The following is a 17,083-nucleotide window of genomic DNA, read 5'->3' as shown; positions in this document are numbered from 1 at the left end:
AAAAAAAAAAAAAAAAATTAAAAAAAAAAAAGAAGACATGTCCCTCATGCAGGAGTCCTATATAAAGCAGGTAATTTCTAGTTCACAGTCAAGTATGTTTTATAAACCCAAGTATTCTGTTTCCTGCTCTGTTTCTTCATGTTTGTTTAGAGTGTCTCTGGAGAAACAGAGTTGCATAGTTGCCGTAAAGGGAGCACAGGTAAAGGGAGCACAGATTGAACGAAAGCCCTGTGAGGAATTATTGCCCCAGGTAATGAGACGATCATCCAGGACCACATCGAGTTGGGATAAAATAAAGGCTATGGGAGAACTGATCGATCCCTTTTGATACACTTCTATCAAGATCCGAGTCACTTTGGGGTCCCTGAGTGGCTCAGCTGGTTAAGCGTCTGACTTTGGCTCAGGTCATGATCTCACAGTTTGTGAGTGCAAGCCCCCGCATCAGGCTGTCTGCTTTCAGCATGGAGCCTGCTTCAGATCCTCTGTCCCCCTCTCTCTGCCCCTCCCCCATCGTCTCTCTCTCTCAAAAAAAACCAAAAAACAAACAAACAAAAAAAACACCTTAAAGAAAAAAACATCAGAGTCACTTTCTTCCATAATTTTGCAATTTGGGAAGAGATAGGAATTGTTTCAAAATAGGTGATTTCCCTGGCTTAGGATGTAAACTTAAGTGGCAAAGATTTTGGTAAAGTCAGAGGGGATATTTCAACATAGATGTTTTGTCAATTTGGGGGCGGCTTTTTGACAAAGATCATCCTTGTAATACCGTAAGGAAAAAATATCCTCCAGTAAAGGGTGTGGGGCAGGAAGCACCACCAATTTCTGTGTCATCTTTAGCTGGAAATAACATTTTTCTTCTTAAAAGGGCTTGAGGAGGATGGACATATAATGATTGACTTTGGATTTTTACTGTTTCTGGGAAGCTGTGGAAGGCTCTGGCTTCTTTTAATATTCATGAGACCAGTCCCTTTCGCTTCTAGTTTTTTTTTTTTTTTAATGTTTATTTATAAACGAGAGAGAGAGAGAGAGAGAGTGTGTGTGTGTGTGTGTGTGTGTGTGTGTGTGTGCGCATGAGCAGGGGAGGGGCACAGAGAGACGGAGACAGAATCTGAAGCAGGCTCCAGGCTCTGAGCTGTCAGCACAGAACTCAATGCTGGTGGGACTCGAACTCACCATCCGTGAGGTCATGACCTGAGCTGAAGTTGGACGCTTAACTGAGCCACCCAGGGGCCCCTACCCATTCTAGTTCTTAAATAAGCACAGCGTTAGTAACACACCCACCGCTTCACTGGTAGTGTTTCTAACAGCTGGTTTCTTGGAATGATTTGCCATATCAAGATCTCTTCTACAACATGACACTGCCTTTCAAAAAGGGCTCTCCAGTCGTACTCCTCCCTCAACTCCTCTCCCCGCCCCACACGCCTCTGGCTAGCACATAACAGGAACTCCGTGAAAATTTGCTGACCCTGGGTCCTGTATGTACCCCGTCTGGGACTTCAGATACAGCCTAGGATTTCATAATTTTTTAGTAACACCATTTTATCCCCCACCTGAGTTCTCCCTTTTAAAGGCACAAGTCGATATTCATTTTATAGTAACGTATGAGGGGCCTGCCCGTTCGGGTCAGTGGCGTATTCTTGTGACGCAGCTCCCCAAAGCAAAAAGGGTGTGTCCTGCTCTGCCTTTATGTCCAGGGAACTAATGGTGGTGGCACATTGTTGCCAAGATAGGCGAGACTGGTCAAGGGGAGGCTCACTTCCTTGGCCAGATGGTGGAGTACTAGAACTGTGTTAGAGCGGCACGTTCAACCAGCCTTGCCCGTGGAGGAGGAGGAATTTTGCTGACTGGCACATCACACATCTGGCAGCCCTCCCAGCATCAGGGCCGATGGCTTCTTGCGATGAGATGTAGCCCTTCTCAGCAGGCTTGGCACATGCCCACACTTCAGCGGTTATAACTGAGCTTTGCTTCAACTTCTGATTTATGCTGCTGTACTTCTTCTCAGAGCCCATCGGACCTTCATAGTTTTCTCTTCACCCGACATGGGTGCATCAGTTATGGCTGGCTCCCTCCCCAAGCACATTTATAGAGAGTGTGCCTGTATTTGTACCAGGAGCTCCAGGGGCTCTGCCACCCAGCCTGCAGTTAGCTGTGGTTTCTGAGATGTGAAACATAGAATCTATTTTCATCCAACTTGGCGGCAACCCAGAGGTTCCAGCCCACTGCAGCCTGATGTAACTGATGTGATTTAGGTCTGATTTACTGAATTTGTTTTTCTCCTTCTAGCCTCCTTGCTGTGGAGGATTGTTCTTCTTCTGATTTCTGGATCATATTTTTGTTTCTTTTCAGATTAAAAAAAACCTCAATTGTCTTTGCCCCTTCATAACTTCTCAGTTTATTCAATGCACTGGTCCTTAGTTCCCACTTCCGTCCCTGCTAATACCTTACTGGTGGCTGGTGGTCACCTTCTTCCAGTACCTTCTGTAGGTTGCACCTAATCCTGCAGCTCCTGCCCTAGGTAGTTAAGGTGGTCTCTTGTCCTCTGTTTTGCTCAACAGCTGACATCTTGCTGTTACTTAAAAGTTACATTAATTAATCCACTGTATGTGAATATATATAATGTTTTCATGAAAAATAATTATTTTCCATATTGGAAAATATTTAGTGAGAGGAGTGGCATTGTTTTACATTTTTGCAAATATCTTTAATGTCTGTTGCAATAGACAGCTGGGTTCTCCTATCTGCTTCTACATTCCATCTGTTGCAATATCATGTTGTATGGCTTCTGGAACGTTCTGCTATGCTCGTGAGAGAAGAGTAAGGAAAGGCAAATAGTGCCTGGTATTATGAAAATGATTTTAGGGGTGCCTGGATAGCTCAGTCGGTTGAGCGTCCAACTCTTGGTTTTGGCTGAGGTCATGATGTCAAGGTTTGTGGGATCGAGTCCCATGTTGGACACCATGCTGGCAGTGTGGAGACTGCTGGGATTCTCTCTCTTTCTCTCTCCCTCTCTCTGTGTCCCTCCCCTCTCCAATTTGTGCACAGGCCATCATGCTTTCTCTCTCTCAAAATAAATAAATAAACATTAAAGAAAAGAAAATGGTTTGGGCCACTTAGACCATTGAAAGGGCCTCAGGGACCCCCAGAGTTCCCAGAGCACACTTTTAGTACCTATGATCTAGAGCGAGGGTCAGTAAGCTTTTTCTTCAAAAACCAGATTATAAATATTTTAGGCTTAACCTATGGCATCTATTCAATTGTGCTGTATCAGGAAACAGCCATAGTATGTGTAACAAATGGATGTGACTGTATTCCCACAAAAACTTATTTACAGGAACATGGTGGGTGGAGGGAGGAGGTGGGCTGGATTTGGTATGCTGTGGCCAGTGAGCCAGCTCCTGATCTACAATACCAAGCTTGCAGGTGCCCTGAGTTTAGGGCTTGTGCCACAAAAGAGGGAGAACGATGGCATGTGACTTAGCCAGGCGCCTTCCAAAGGAAGAGAAAAGAAATTTCTCAGAGAAGACTAGATCTTGCAATTTAATTACCTAGTTCCCAAGTGGTAAATCGACGGTCTCTACCCTCTCCTTAGCCATTCCCTCTCCCATGGCCCGAGCCTCTGCCCTGCGGCTCTGCCGCTCATCAGGAAACATAATGCACATCCAACTCTGGGGAAGCCGTCCTAGCATCACTGCCTCCTCCCCTCCCACCTCGTGTCCTGGGCACCTGGGCAGGCAGGAAAAGCTAACCAAGTGGGCCAGGCATCCCTCTGACTCCTGAGCTAGGCCACCTTAGTGACGTGTTGTCCTCTGCGCTTCTGTTTCCTTTTGGAGCCTCTTTCCCACATACCCCTGTTCCCAGGGGACCAAGCTGTCTCTGGACCCGAGTCTCACCTGCCTCTTACTACTCTTGCCTACCGCATGCCCCTAGACCTGGTGGGAATAAAAAGTTTCCCAGTGAGCAGGTGTTTTCTTTGTCTGCAGCAGAGGCAAAGAACTCCCGGTTCTGGTTCGTTTGTGGATCCAAGTCTCTGACCTGACATTTCGTCTGGTTCTTCACGTTCATGCTCCAGTCCTTCCCTTGGCTCTGCCTGCCTTCTCAGAGCCCTTTGGCAACGTGGCCTGTGCTGGGTGCTCTCTGGCTGGAGGCCACGGCCTCTGGACCCCAGACTGGCCTGGGCACGAAGGAAAACAGCTTTGCCCGGATAGAGCCTGAGGCAGCCTAAGCCACTTGTATTGATGGGATGGCGCTTGTCCTTCCTCAGCCACCCTCTGCCAGCTTCATCTTCCTTTGCTGTCCTTGTCTCTACGGGGTCAGGCACAGGAGGGGGTCTGATACTGCTGGGCAAAGGCTCGAGTCTGAGGGGGGTGGGCTGGGGCAGCCTCCATACACCTAAAACGAGCTTTCCCAGTTTCGTCCCCAGAAAAAGACTGTGCCACCAGCTTGGGAGGAAATTCATCTGCTCCTCTTCCAACCACCTTCAGACTCAACCAGGAAGACATTACTATTTGGCTTTAAAAATAGAATATTCAAGCTGGACTTTTATGGTCTCGTGGAGAACACTGCACTCACGCCCACCCGCACCTGGTTCCTGCCCCTGCCTGGCCTCACCCAGCTGCTCAGAAGCGGTTCTGCACAAGCTCTCCAGGCCCCGCGGTGGGGACCTGGTAGATTTACGAGTTCGGCCTTGGCTGAGACCTTCTCCCCGTGGCTCCCAGCCACAGATCAGCCGCTCTCCCACATCCCATGCAGCCTGTGGCTGGCGCGCTGTGTGTCTTTTTCAGCCTCCACCCCGACTTGCTGAGTCACCCCTCGGCCCCTTTCCCCTGAGGCCCTGGCCAGCCCCGTGGAGGAGGCGTGGTTCGTCATTTCAGAGCCCAGGCCTCTGGCCACTCCCGGCCTGCCCAGAACCTCATTTAGTCTCACAGTGGCAACGGTGTCTCTAAGTCTACCCCATTCAGGGTCGGCCTGGCCCATCCCCTCCCGCTCTGAGGCACTGATGTTTAACGAAAAGCTGGTTCTGGGGGCGCCAGGGTGGCTCAGTGGGTTGGGCTTCTGACTTCGGCTCAGGTCACGATCTCCTGGCTTGTGAGTTTGAGCCCCGTGTGGGGCTCTGTGCTGACAGCTCAGAGCCTGGAGCCTGCTTCGGATTCTGTGTCTCCCTCTCTCTCTGCCCCTCACTTGCTCGTGCTCCGTGTCTCTAAAAATGAATAAATGTTAGGGGCGCCTGGGTGGCTCAGTCGGTTAAGCGTCCGACTTCAGCTCAGGTCACGATCTCGCGGTTCGTGAGTTCGAGCCCCGTGTCAGGCTCTGGGCTGATGGCTCAGAGCCTGGAGCCTGCTTCTGATTCTGTGTCTCCCTCTCTCTCTGCCCCTCCCCAGTTCATGCTTTGTCTCTCTCTGTCCCAAAAATAAACGTTAAAAAAAATTTTTTTTTTAAATGAATAAATGTTTAAAAAAATTAAAAAAAAAAAAAGCTGGTTACTTCTCTGTCTGGACTTCAGGTGCCTTTGGGTTTGAAGCTATACTTGATCTGGAAAGGAAAGTTACTTTCAGTATGTGTAGACTTCTGTGATTAGTCCTTAAGTTATTTCTTCAGAGCCAGAGAGAAATTCCACTAAAGCTCTAACAGATTTCTGGCACCCCGTGGCAAGACTTGAGTGCCTAGGAGGGCAGCGCCTGTGGGGCACAGCTGCCTCTGGGGCAGTTGTCTGTAGCCAGATGGTAGAAATAACTCCAGAGCCAGTGAGACCTCAGGCCAAAATCATACGAAGAACCCACTGAACCCAGGCCTATCTTGTTTGTCCTGGAGGTTGGGTTTCTAACATAATGGAAAGAGAAGGCTGTAATTATCATCCTCTGGAAAAGATATCTGTTCTCTCTCTAAGGTCCTTCAAGGATGTAATCAGGCCCATCAATATCCTTTAGATGCAAGGTGCTGTCTGGTTCATTTCCGGTAGACCTGCCTCTGGGATAAGATCGTCTCAAACTAGGCAGCTGGGACCATCTAAAAGTTTCTGTGGAAACTGGAATGCAAGCAATGTAGGTTTAGGTTTTTCTGGCTTAACCTGTAAATATAAGTCATACCAAGAAAAGAGTGGAAGGTCTCGGGGCCCAGAGAGGGAGGAAATGTAGTGATGCTGGGCTGCTGGAGAGACCATCATGCGGACAAGACTCCTAAATTCCCCGCTGCTTCTTCGCCATCAGGTAAGGGTTTGTGGAGCGATAACGACAGGTCCCCGTGTCACCAGGATCTGGCCACGTGACCCGGCCCAGTTCTATTCACACGCACATGTCTGGCCCTAGACTTTCCCACCAGCACGCGCAGCTGCTGCCGTCCTAGGCCTTTACCTCTGCACCTGCACAGCCTTGTCATTGTCCTTGCATTCTCCGAGTGTCTGTGGGAAGCTTAGGGGAGAAAAGCGGGGCGGGGGGGAGGGTGCCCTAACTCAACTTCCAACCCAGCCAAACCTCTTCCTCTCCCACTTCCCTTGCAGCTGCCACAGCAGGAGCCACTGAGAAGTCACCCCCCGGGTGCCCAGATGAGCACTTGCGCCCCCCCCCCTACCCCCACCGGTGCTTCTGAGTCCCCTCCCATTGAAGGGCCCGCAGCTTCGCCTGGTCTGCATGCTGGAACCTGCGAGTTGAACCTGAGTCCGTCTGATCCGAGGGCTGAGAGTCAGAGTGAAGACAGGCAGGGCTGGTAGAGAATCCAGGTCCCTAAGCTCGACTTGTAGTCTAGGAGAAAAGGGCAAGTATGATACTCATTTGTCCCCGAGAGCTGGTGAGAGTGGCTTCGTGGGAAAGAGAGCGTGTGCCTCTTCAGAGACTTGGGGCCCAGCCTCCGCCTCCTTTGTTCTTTGGCTTGAGGTGGTGACTGTGGTGGAGTCGAGGCCAGAGCTCCCCAGGCCTCCAGCATAGAGACGAGATCGCATGGGCCACTTCTGCAAGACATGGGGATGGTAAGTGAGTAATACTCACTCTTACAGCCCCTTGTAGTCCTTGGCACCCCAAACATGGCCTTCCTTAGCCCCCTCCCTGAGCCCTCCCTCATCACTGCTCTGATAGTGGTCTCGGACTCACCGCCACTTATGGCCCCATGCGTTCTCCTGACCACCTGAGCCTGGTGGCCATAAGGAGCTGTTCGAGGAGAGCAAGGGCCCTGAACAGAGCCCCCCGATAGTGGGGAGGGAGGTGGATGGCAGTGTTGGCAATGGCCAGGGGCTAGGCAGTGGGGAGGGCAGCAGGACTAGGGCAAGGAGAGGTTCTTCCTGGTACTGACCGGTCCCGACCTCTTCTTTTGCCCAGCCCCCCGCCCAAGTGCCTCTGGCCACACTTATCAGTGCTGCTCTGTCCGTCTAAGCTGGGGACCTCCCAAAATCACCCATTCTTCCAGCAGGGGTGTGGACAACCCCAAAACACCAGGTTACTCTGCCCTGAGGTCTCCCCTCCTCTTGGCAGCCCCTTTACCGGGGGAGTTGAAGGGGCACTGCCCCCAGCAAACTATCCTATCCCACCAAACTGCCCAAGTTCTTGACCTAAACCAGCTCTCATCTGTTCTTTCTTCAACACACGTATCCATTACCTCCTACGTGCAAGGGCCTTACTTTGCTCATCGTTTTACAGCTAAGGAAGTGACTATGCCCCCGTCAGTATTTCAGAGTTGCCCCCACGTAGTCTCGAATTCTTGCATTTAAGCTATATTTGCATGGAAGAAAACAATCTCAAGTTTTCAAGACGTTTCAGAACTGTGTTTCAGGGCGAGAGATAGTGAAAGTATCCTCTATAAAAACAAGGTGGACCCCATCACAGTGCTGTATCTATCCTGAGAGGGCAAGCATGGCCCTTCCTCTATAACAGTTACACTCTGCAAGCAGCAACTTACAGTGCCGTCCCCTTGGCCTGCCTGGTGGCTGTGAGCATGGGCTCTGAGGTCAGACGCCTTTGGGTTCAAACTGCATTTAGCCACTTACTCTCCCTGAGATTCGATTTCCTCACTTAGAAAGTGATCCTCATTTGGTTCTTGTGCGCACTAAAAGGTAGAGATGGCCGAAGCGCTAAGCCCAGCTCCTGACATCACTTGAGCACCCAAGTGATGTTATTGCCGTTATTGCGATGGTGAATATTGTTAATTATATTTTTCCTTCATGATCTCGTTTCATGCCCCGGAAGGAGAAATAAGGCTCACGTTCTCTTCCCTTTCACATCTGATAAAACCGAGGCTCCGAAAAGGTAGGTCCTGGTCTGGGGAGGTGGTGCCTGCAGGAAGCACCCCCCAAACTCCTCCCCGACCCCAGCTTGATTGCTTCTAGAATGAGGCTTTCTTAGACCTTGTTCTCCCAGAGGGGGATCCCTCCTACGGCAGAAGTCCAGGGGACACCAAGGCGTTGTACGAAGGGGTGGTGTGCCCTGGAATCTAGGGCTTTCCTGGTGCGGTTTCCTTTCCCAGGCCCCAGCCCCGGAAACCGCTCCTTTTTCTCCCCTGCCGCTAGGCACCCCAGAGTCCTGGGACTCTGTGAATCTCCCTCCTCTTGGAGGAACCGCATTTTCGTGAAGTCAGTTCCAATCACCACCCCCACTACACCCAAGGTCAGCGCAGTCCCAAGAGCCAGCCTTGGCTCCTCTCCCTCCGAGAGAGCAGGAAGCAGCTGGTCCCAGTGTCAGCTCTGCTCAGGGCCGGGGGCCTAAGTCCAGTCCATCCCAAACCCCACTCCCTGAGGCCCTGAGCTCGTGGCCTACCTTCAGAGGGTGCAGGTAGCGCAGTCCACGCAGGAAGGGTGGCCAGGCGGGGCCGGGCAACTCCCGACCAAGTGTGCGGGTGAGGTGGGCTATGTAGCTGGCGGCCAGCACCAGCACATCCAGCTTGGAGAGCTTGGTGTCAGGGGGCACGGCGGGCAGAGCGGCCTGCAGGGCCAGGAAGGCCTGGCGCAGCGTCCTCACGCGGCTCCGCTCCCGAGCAGCGTTCTCGGGACTGGCCTCGCTCTGCAGAGAGGACCCCGGGTGAGTGGGTCTGACTGGATCCCCATCTGCCCCTGGTTTCTAAGAACGCTCTAGTGTGAGCAGCCATGCGCCGAACAGCAGAGACCCGAGGGCCTCACGCTCTCTCTGTGCACTCTCAGTCCTGCCCTGCTTTATGGCTGAGGAAATGGAGAGAGGCTCTCACTTGGGGTCAGATGGCAGCTCAGAAGCTGAGAGTCCTTTACTCTTCCTAACGCTCTAGCCCTTGCTGCACCCACGGCCAAGTCTGAATCCTGCTGTCGGGGTGCCCTGGGCCCACAGGGAGCACAGAGCCACCCCTGCTCTGTAGGGCTGACCCTTGCCCAGCCAGGTCCTGACATGAAGAGGCAGCTACAGCGGAGAAGGAAAAAGGAGCTCTCTGAGCTGCGCCCTGGGTAAGACCAGCTCGGTTATCCCAACCACCCAAGTGTGGAGCCGTGGAGTCCCGGGTGCCAGTGTCCCCTTCTTGGGAAGGGACGGTCATACTGAGTGAGGCTTTGCCAGCAGAGGTGACGCCTCAGCCCCTCCCCTCCTGCCTCCCCACTCCCTCCACAGGGCCAGTGATTCCTTACCCTGCCGGGAGCCCTGGCCCCTCTTAAGCTGGGGGCAGCTCTGCTCCACATCTGGTCCCTCCAGTTTGTCTCTTCCCACAGGTCCTGCCTTGTCCCGCACGGGCGGCTCCTCTTCCTGCCAGTGCCTGCTGCCAGCCGCAGCTTGGCCTTTGCCGGGGTCTGCCCCACTCCTGGCATGGCTGGTGGCCTTCTGACCTCCCTCCGTGACATGCCACACCCGTGGAAGGTGGTGCTGCGGCCCCTAGGATGGGAGCACAGTGCCTGAGGGAGCCCCCGGGCTCGGGCTAACTGGGCAGGCTGGTCACCCAGCCGACCATGTCTGTATCTGGGGGAGCTGGCGCCAAGTCAGTCGCGCTTCACTCCTTGCTCTGGGAAAACCGCCCACCCGGCACAGCCCCCGCAAGAAGCCTCCTGCCTGCCTGCCTGCCTGCCTGCCTCCCACCCGGCTCCGGGGTGGGGGTACTGGATGTTGGGAGTGGCCAAGTCCTGGGAGGAGGCCCCCCCGCTCCAGAAGGCCAGAGGATGGCGGGAAGGGAGCTCCCTTCGCGGAGACTTGCCTGACCCCGCAGTAGTCTTGCGATGGTCGCGCGACTCCAGCTTTGAGGCTCAAGCCAATGGAAGGGCCCCGAACCTCCTCCTCTGCCAGAAAGGTGCCTGCACACATCCCTAAAAGGACCTTTCCTCCCCTTGCCAATGAACCTGACCTTCCAGCCCCGGGGCACTAATCCCCATCCCCCCAAGCGGGCCTCCTATTTCCAACCTAGTGCTTTTCCATCCCCTGGAATATCTTCCTCCAGCTCTGCCAGGGAAAAGCTACCTTCGCCTGTTGGGTTATGCCCTTCGTTCGTGAAGATTTCTTCAAACCCCACAGAGCCGAGAGCCCATGTCTCCCTGTTTCATGGGTATTCTAACTGATGCGTGACCACACCCTGGCTACTTTCCTCAAAGCTCGGTGCGTTTAGGTCACTCTGGGTCAGGCACTGCACTAAGTACCTTATACGTATTCTCTTACTTATTTCTCAGGACAAACTTCTAAGAAAAAGAGACTCTCACATCCCCATTTTACAGATGGGAAAACCGGTATCAGGAGGTGACGCAACTCACCCAGCATCAAACATCTAGTAAGTGACGGGGTTGGGATGAGAGCCCAGGCAGCCAGGTGGACTTGGAAGGTGGCCCCACGCCCTGTGGTGTTCTGCCTTGGGTGGGTTACGCACATGTCTTCCCATCCTAACGAGAGGTCTTTGTGGGTTTTATTTATTTATTTATTTATTTATTTATTGTAAGACACAGAGAGACAGAGCATGAGTGGGCAAGGGGCAGAGGGAGGAGACACAGAATTGGAAGCAGGCTCCAGGCTCTGAGCTGTCAGCACAGAGCCTGATGCGGGGCTCGAACTCACGAACCGTGAGATCATGACCTGAGCCAAAGTTGGACGCTTAACCAACTGAGCCACCCAGGAGCCCCTCTTTGTGGTTTTTTTTAAACATTTATTTACTTATTTTGAGAGAGAGAGAGAGAGAGAGTGAGCAGGGGAGGGGCAGAGAGAGAGAGGGAGAGAGAGAATCCCAAGCAGACTCTGCGCTGTCAGCTGGGGAGTCCAACACGGGGCTCCATCCCACAAACTGTGAGATCATGACCTGAGCCAAGATCAAGAGTTGGACACTTAACTGACTGAGCCACCCAGGTGCCTCTGTTTTATAATCTTAAGAGTTTATTATGAACTAGTTTCACAGGCCAAAAGGAAGTAAAAGGACCATGTACAGCCTTTCAGGAAATAGCGAGGGAACTTATAGGGGCCATGATGAGTCTAGGGTCTTGGTGGGTGTATTCCCAGGGGAGGAGCCCTTGCTTTGCAGGGGAGGGGGCCCACATCCCCAGAGGGCTATGCCCACTGAAGTTCCTCGTCCAGGGGCGATCCCCACTGGGGGACCCATGGGAGGTCCCATGCCAGGTGGTGGGCCCATCATGCCCGGAGGGGGTGCCCCTTGGCCCATAGGTGGGGGAGGACCCCCACGGCCAGGCAGACACTGGTTTGGGTCCCCTGTAGTGCTGGCTGTATCAGCAGCTGCAGTGGCTGTCACCATGCCTCTTCCTTGCGGGGTCACCACCTGTTGGGTGCCCCACCAGCCCCTCTGACTGGTCCAGCAAGTCCTGTAGGAACCTGGGGCCCTGGAACACCAGTTGGGATTCCTCTGACAGCAGCTCTGCCTGGACCCCCAGCAGCTCAGCAAGTGGCACTTGGGCAATGCCAGTATCTCTGGGAGGAAGTCCCTCTACTATCGTCTGAGACCAGGCTTTCCCCTCCAAAGCAGTATCTCTTCTCTTTCTGCTTACGTTGAGTTCTTTGGCTTGAACTTCCTGAACTCATCACAGTCACAGAGGATTGAATTCGAATGCTTGTTGAGTCTTGAAGGTGTGAACGAAGTTACGGCCATCTTGCAGGAGACACCTCATCCTGCAGTCAATGTGCTGCGGCATCTTGCTGTTCTTGCCCACAGGCATCATAGTGACGGTTCTGATGGATCCGATTCCCTCTGGATTCCCCTCGGCACAGGCCTAGACACCGCCTGGTAACCCATTTCCCGCTGCCACTACCGGAAGTCCAATCCTATGTTTTTAAGCCCCTTCTTCTGACTTGCTGCAGGATGCCCCACAGTGTGCACCCATCACATTTTGATCACCCAGAGACCCCGGGATGGACATCCAGATTGCTTCCAACTCATCACCACCGCAAAAATGCCATCATGATACCATTGCATGTGTCCTTCCGGATCTATGCAAGATTGACAAAACAAAACAACATAGGCCTGGGACCAGAATGCTGGGTTAATCGACTAAGTGTTGCCAGAGTGCCATCATCCTGAACAGTTGCCGAGTCAGCACTGCACAGGACCCTAGAGCCCCACGTGCTCACCACCACCTGATATTAACCAGATTCCCAGTTTTGTGGTGGGAGAGCTATAAAGGGCTGCTTTAATTTGCCTTTATCTGATAACTGACAAGTTCAAGCATCCTGTGTGTGGTGCTTGGTAGAGATTGCATTTTATTTTTCTCCATATAGGGAGCCGGTGTTATTTTCTCCTTATAGGGAGACTGTTATCCCAACATCATCTGCTGAACAGTCCATTCTCTCTTCCTGTTCAGTTGCATCTCCCACTTTATTATATGATAAGTTCCCATATTCGTATAAAAGCCAATTTCTGAGTTCTCTATTCTGTCCTGCTGATCTTTTTGTCTGTGTTTGAGCTAACAGCACACTGCTTTTATTGTTCTGACTTGACAGCATGTCTTACTACTTGGAATGATAAAACTCTCCTCTTTACTCTTATTTTGGAAGGTTGATTTAGTTATTTCTGGACCCTTATTTTTCCATATAGATTTTAGAGAAAACTCATTGGGTTCCTGTAAAATTCAACTGAAATTCTGATTGAGATTTTGTTGAGTAAATGAGTTAACTGGGGGAATATTGCCATCTTTATACTTTTGAGTCAGTCCTTCCAAAAACATGAAATGTCTCTCATTTTATTTTATTTTTTTAATGTTTCTTTTTTGGGACAGAAAGAGAGATGGAGCCTGAGTGGGGGAGGGGCAGAGAGAGGGAGACAACAGAATCCAAAGCAGGCTCCGGGCTCTGAGCTGTCAGCACAGAGCCCGACGCGGGGCTCGAACTCACGGACCGCGAGATCATGACCTGAGCCGAAGTCGGACACTCAACCGACTGAGCCACCCAGGCACCCCTCTCATTTTGTTTTAAACATCTATATCCTTTATTAATTGGATAGTTTACTCCATGAAGGTCTGTGTATTCTTGCTTCAGTGAAATAGCTCACAGTTTTGTTGAACTAATTAGTTCACAGTTTTTGTTGCTCTTGCAAATGCTTTTATTTTATTCTGTTTTCTAGTTGATGATGGCTGCTGTACAGAAATGCTTGTTAAAGTTTGTCTTGAATCCAGCAACCCTGCTGAGCTTTCTTATTAGTCTTAAAACTCTGTTGCTTCCATTGGCTTTTCTGAGTAGATACAAAATGACAGTTTTATTTCTTCCTCTCAATCTTTACACTTGTTTCTTTTTCTTTCCTTAGAGCATTGGCTTGTGCTTCCAACACTACATTAACAGGAAATAGTGGTAGCTGGCACTGTTTTCTTCCCCTAACCCTCCACTGAACATATCTAGAATTTCTCCATTAAGCATACTATTTGCTGTAGGCTTTTGATATATAACTTTTAGCAAGTTGAGGACATATCCTTCTATTCCTTGTTTGCTAAGAGGTTTTTGGTAGTTTTTTTTTTTTTTATTATTATTATAACTAGGTGTAGAACTTTATCAGATGCTTTTCTGCCGTCAGCTGAGATACAATCATGATTTTTCTCCCTCAGTCTATGAATGTTAAATTATTTTGTTGTATTTTCTTTTTATTATATGTTTATTTACTTTTGACAGATAGAGTGCTAGTGGGGAGGGGCAGAGAGTGAGGGGGACAGAGAATCCAAAGTAGGCTCCACGCTATCAGCACAAATCCCGACGTGGGGCTCAAGCAAACCATGAGATCATGACCGTAGCCAAAGTCGTTACTCAACCAACTGAGCCACCCAGGCACCCCACATTATTTTGTTGTATTTTCTGATGACAAATCTTGCTTGAGTTCCTGTGATAAGTCTCATCTGGTTGTGATTACTTTTTAAAAAATATACTTTCTGCTTCGTATAGTTAATATGTTGCTTAGAATTTTTACAGCCATCTCATAAGTGAAATGAGATTCTAATTTTCTTTTAACTGTCATTATTTGGTTTTGGTATCAAGGTTACACTAACTTCATAAAATGAGCTGGGTAGCTCTCCCTTTTATTCTATTTAATTTTTTTTTTTAATTTAAAAGTAAAAGTATTTTTTTAAGTTTATTTATTTATTTTGAAAGAGAGCATGAGTGGGGAGGAGAGGCAGAGAGAGAGAGAGGGAGAGAGAATCTTAAGCAGGCTACATGCTCAGTACAGGGCCCAGTGCAAGGCTCAAATTCACCACCATGAGATCATGATCTGAGCTGAAACTAACAGTCAGATGTTTAGCTGCTCTTATCCTATTGTCTGAAACAACTTTAAAAAAAATTTTTTTTTTTGTTTATTCATTTTTGAGAGACAGAGAGAGACAGAGCATGAGTGGGAAAGGGGCAGAGAGAGGGAGACACAGAATCCGAAGCAGGTTCCAGCCTCCGAGCTGTCAGCACAAAGCCCGACATGGGGCTCGAACTCACGAACTGTGAGATCATGACCTGAGCTGAAGTCGGACGCTCAACTGACTGAGCCACCCAGGCGCCCCTGAAACAACTTTTTACATAATATAGAAATTAACTCTTAAAAAAAAAAAAAAAAAAAAAAAAAAAGAAATTAACTCTTTTTTGAAGTCTGGTAAAACTTACTTATAAAACCACGAGGACTGGTTTTCTTTTGGTGAAGAGGGGAAGAAATTTTAACTTTCATTCAATTTCTTTGGCTTCTTATTGACTGATTGAAGTGCCTGTTCCTTTTCAATACTTAGTATTATGTATTTCTTTGAATTTAGCCATTTCATTAAGGAATTCTAACACTTTAATGAACAAAATGCTCTTAGAAACGTATCTCCAAGGAAATGAGAAAAAAAACAAAAGTTCTATCCAGAAGAAATTTTCTTTAAAAAATCTAAGCATTCCTCAGCCCTGAGAACAGTGTAGAACTCTGAGAATGGCCAGTTTGCCCAAGAACAACACTTGGCCCACAAAATGGGCATGACCTTGGATCTCTGGTAAAACCCAAAGCTTCAGAGACTCTAACAGGCCAACAGTTCTGTGGCTGGACTGCAAGGCTAAGACTGATGTGAAACATCTCCAAGATCTGCACAAAAGACCCACACCTTCTAAGAGGCATAAGAACCATTCCTAGGACATGAACCTTTTTGCTGTTGAAACTCAAGATCATAAGAAACTATCATGGCACTCCTAAAGAGCAAGGTCATCTACGGGAAGTATAGCCCCTTTGCAGTCAGAGAGCGTTCTAATCTTGAGAGAACTGCCCAGAACCTCAGGACAGAAGAACATCATTTTGAAGGATAGAGCAAAAAGATGTTTTTTAGACCTAAAAGAATTGTCTTTTATCCTCCTATATTTATGTAGCTACTCTGAAGGTGTCAGACACCAATCTTCCAGTGATGAGCTAAAAGTCAACAGGGGCTCCCATCCCAAGTTCCGGAGAACAGGTTCAAAAAGCCACCCCCCAAAAAATCTACCACCACCAGGGAGCTCATTGGGCAGTCCTGAGTTTCTTGCATTCTAACCATCTGTGAGATGAGGAGTAGCCCATGGAATGAATGGTGGGCATTTCTAGGCTTTCAGGTCAATATTCTTTCTCAGAAGACATGAAGTTGTTGATAGGGCAGACTTCCAGAAGCTTCCATCTGAAATTTAATCAGGTCCATGCCAACGTCAGACTTTAGGAGAACCTGTGGAAGCCCTTACCGTATGGTAAAGGGGTATGATCTCTTTCCCTCTGTAGGAACTTACCCATCAGGGAAGGAGGGAGGTCTGACTCCAAATTTTCTGAGCCTCAGCAGGACACAAAGTAGGAGGGAAGAAAAAAGCCACACTCGCAGCTATGTGGAAACAGATCTTCTTGTGCCAAGTGCCTTTTCAGAGTTAGGTGATCTGAACACCCTCAGGGAGCTCCTCCACCTGAAGACTCCGTCCTCAGAAGGACTGCAAGGTCATGGTCAGATGAACCTGGGAGTGTCAGTCTACCGCCTCAGCACTGCATCCATAGCAGGGATGCTGATGTAGAAAGGAAAACTTCCACAGCGAAAAACAGTGTCCACAAAGCCCCAAGTGGTGAACCAGGAGAGAGTGAGACTGATGTACAAGGAGTGGTGCCTCCCAGGCCAGAAGGTGCAGAGGTCATTTCTAGTACTCCATCATCTTACAGGTTCCCTGGTGGGCATCAGAGAAGGCAGACTGGAACTCAACAAGCTGGTCTTCAAGGCAGTAGGGTTCTGCGTGGTGAAACTCATCTCCAGGGCACAGTTCAGGTCCGTGCTGTTCTTGGCTATCTCTGGGGCATGGTTCTACCTAGACGCATGTGTGGGTGGCTCTGTGGAGTGCAACTCTGTCATAGCCTTGTGCTTCATCTCCAGCAGCGAGGCCACGGATATAGCAAGGACAGCTTCTACCGCACGGGTCCAAGTGGGCTTTAGGGGGAATACAGGAAGCAGATGGGTGAAGTCCCATCTTCTCTATCATGTATTCTCTTGAAGTTGGTCTGGGATATCTACTTCTTGGGTCAGACATAGGTATGGTCCCCGGAGCTAGTGTAACTCGTGGAAGTTGGGTCTCATGGCTTCTATGTTGGCGTCTAGTGCTGATGACAGGTTCTCCTCTTCCTGGATTTTGTTTCAGCACAGCACCATCAGCCCCCACTATCACCGGCTGAGGAAGAAGCCCAGGCACAGTCCCACTTGGGTGGAATTGGCTCTCACTGAGGTGTAGCGAGGAAG

General features: G+C 49.9%; 1 protein-coding gene, 1 long non-coding RNA gene and 1 pseudogene across 2 annotated transcripts; 1 reads left to right on the top strand and 2 right to left on the bottom strand.

The window, feature by feature from the left end:
- Positions 1-2,679: 2,679 nt before the first annotated feature.
- TCF23 (transcription factor 23) lies at positions 2,680-10,585 on the bottom strand. The gene is made up of 3 exons (XM_060650906.3): positions 9,569-10,585; positions 8,739-8,981; positions 2,680-6,943 (listed from the first exon to the last, which is right to left on the bottom strand). The coding sequence occupies exons 1-3, from the start codon at positions 9,776-9,778 to the stop codon at positions 6,764-6,766; spliced, it is 633 nt and encodes a 210-aa protein (XP_060506889.1). The 5' UTR covers positions 9,779-10,585; the 3' UTR covers positions 2,680-6,763.
- On the top strand, positions 6,099-8,745 carry LOC144615964 (uncharacterized). The gene is made up of 3 exons (XR_013554799.1): positions 6,099-6,206; positions 6,870-6,961; positions 7,308-8,745. It is a non-coding gene; the product is annotated as an uncharacterized LOC144615964 (long non-coding RNA).
- Positions 10,586-10,608: 23 nt separating the features above from the next.
- LOC132690455 (small nuclear ribonucleoprotein-associated protein B pseudogene) lies at positions 10,609-12,073 on the bottom strand (annotated as a pseudogene).
- Between the last annotated feature and the right edge of the window lie 5,010 nt (positions 12,074-17,083).

Source organism: Panthera onca, chromosome A3 (assembly GCF_046562875.1).
Source record: "Panthera onca isolate mPanOnc1 chromosome A3, mPanOnc1 haplotype 2, whole genome shotgun sequence".
NCBI classification, from domain to species: Eukaryota; Metazoa; Chordata; class Mammalia; order Carnivora; family Felidae; genus Panthera; species Panthera onca.
This window is presented reverse-complemented; position numbering and strand designations above follow the sequence as displayed.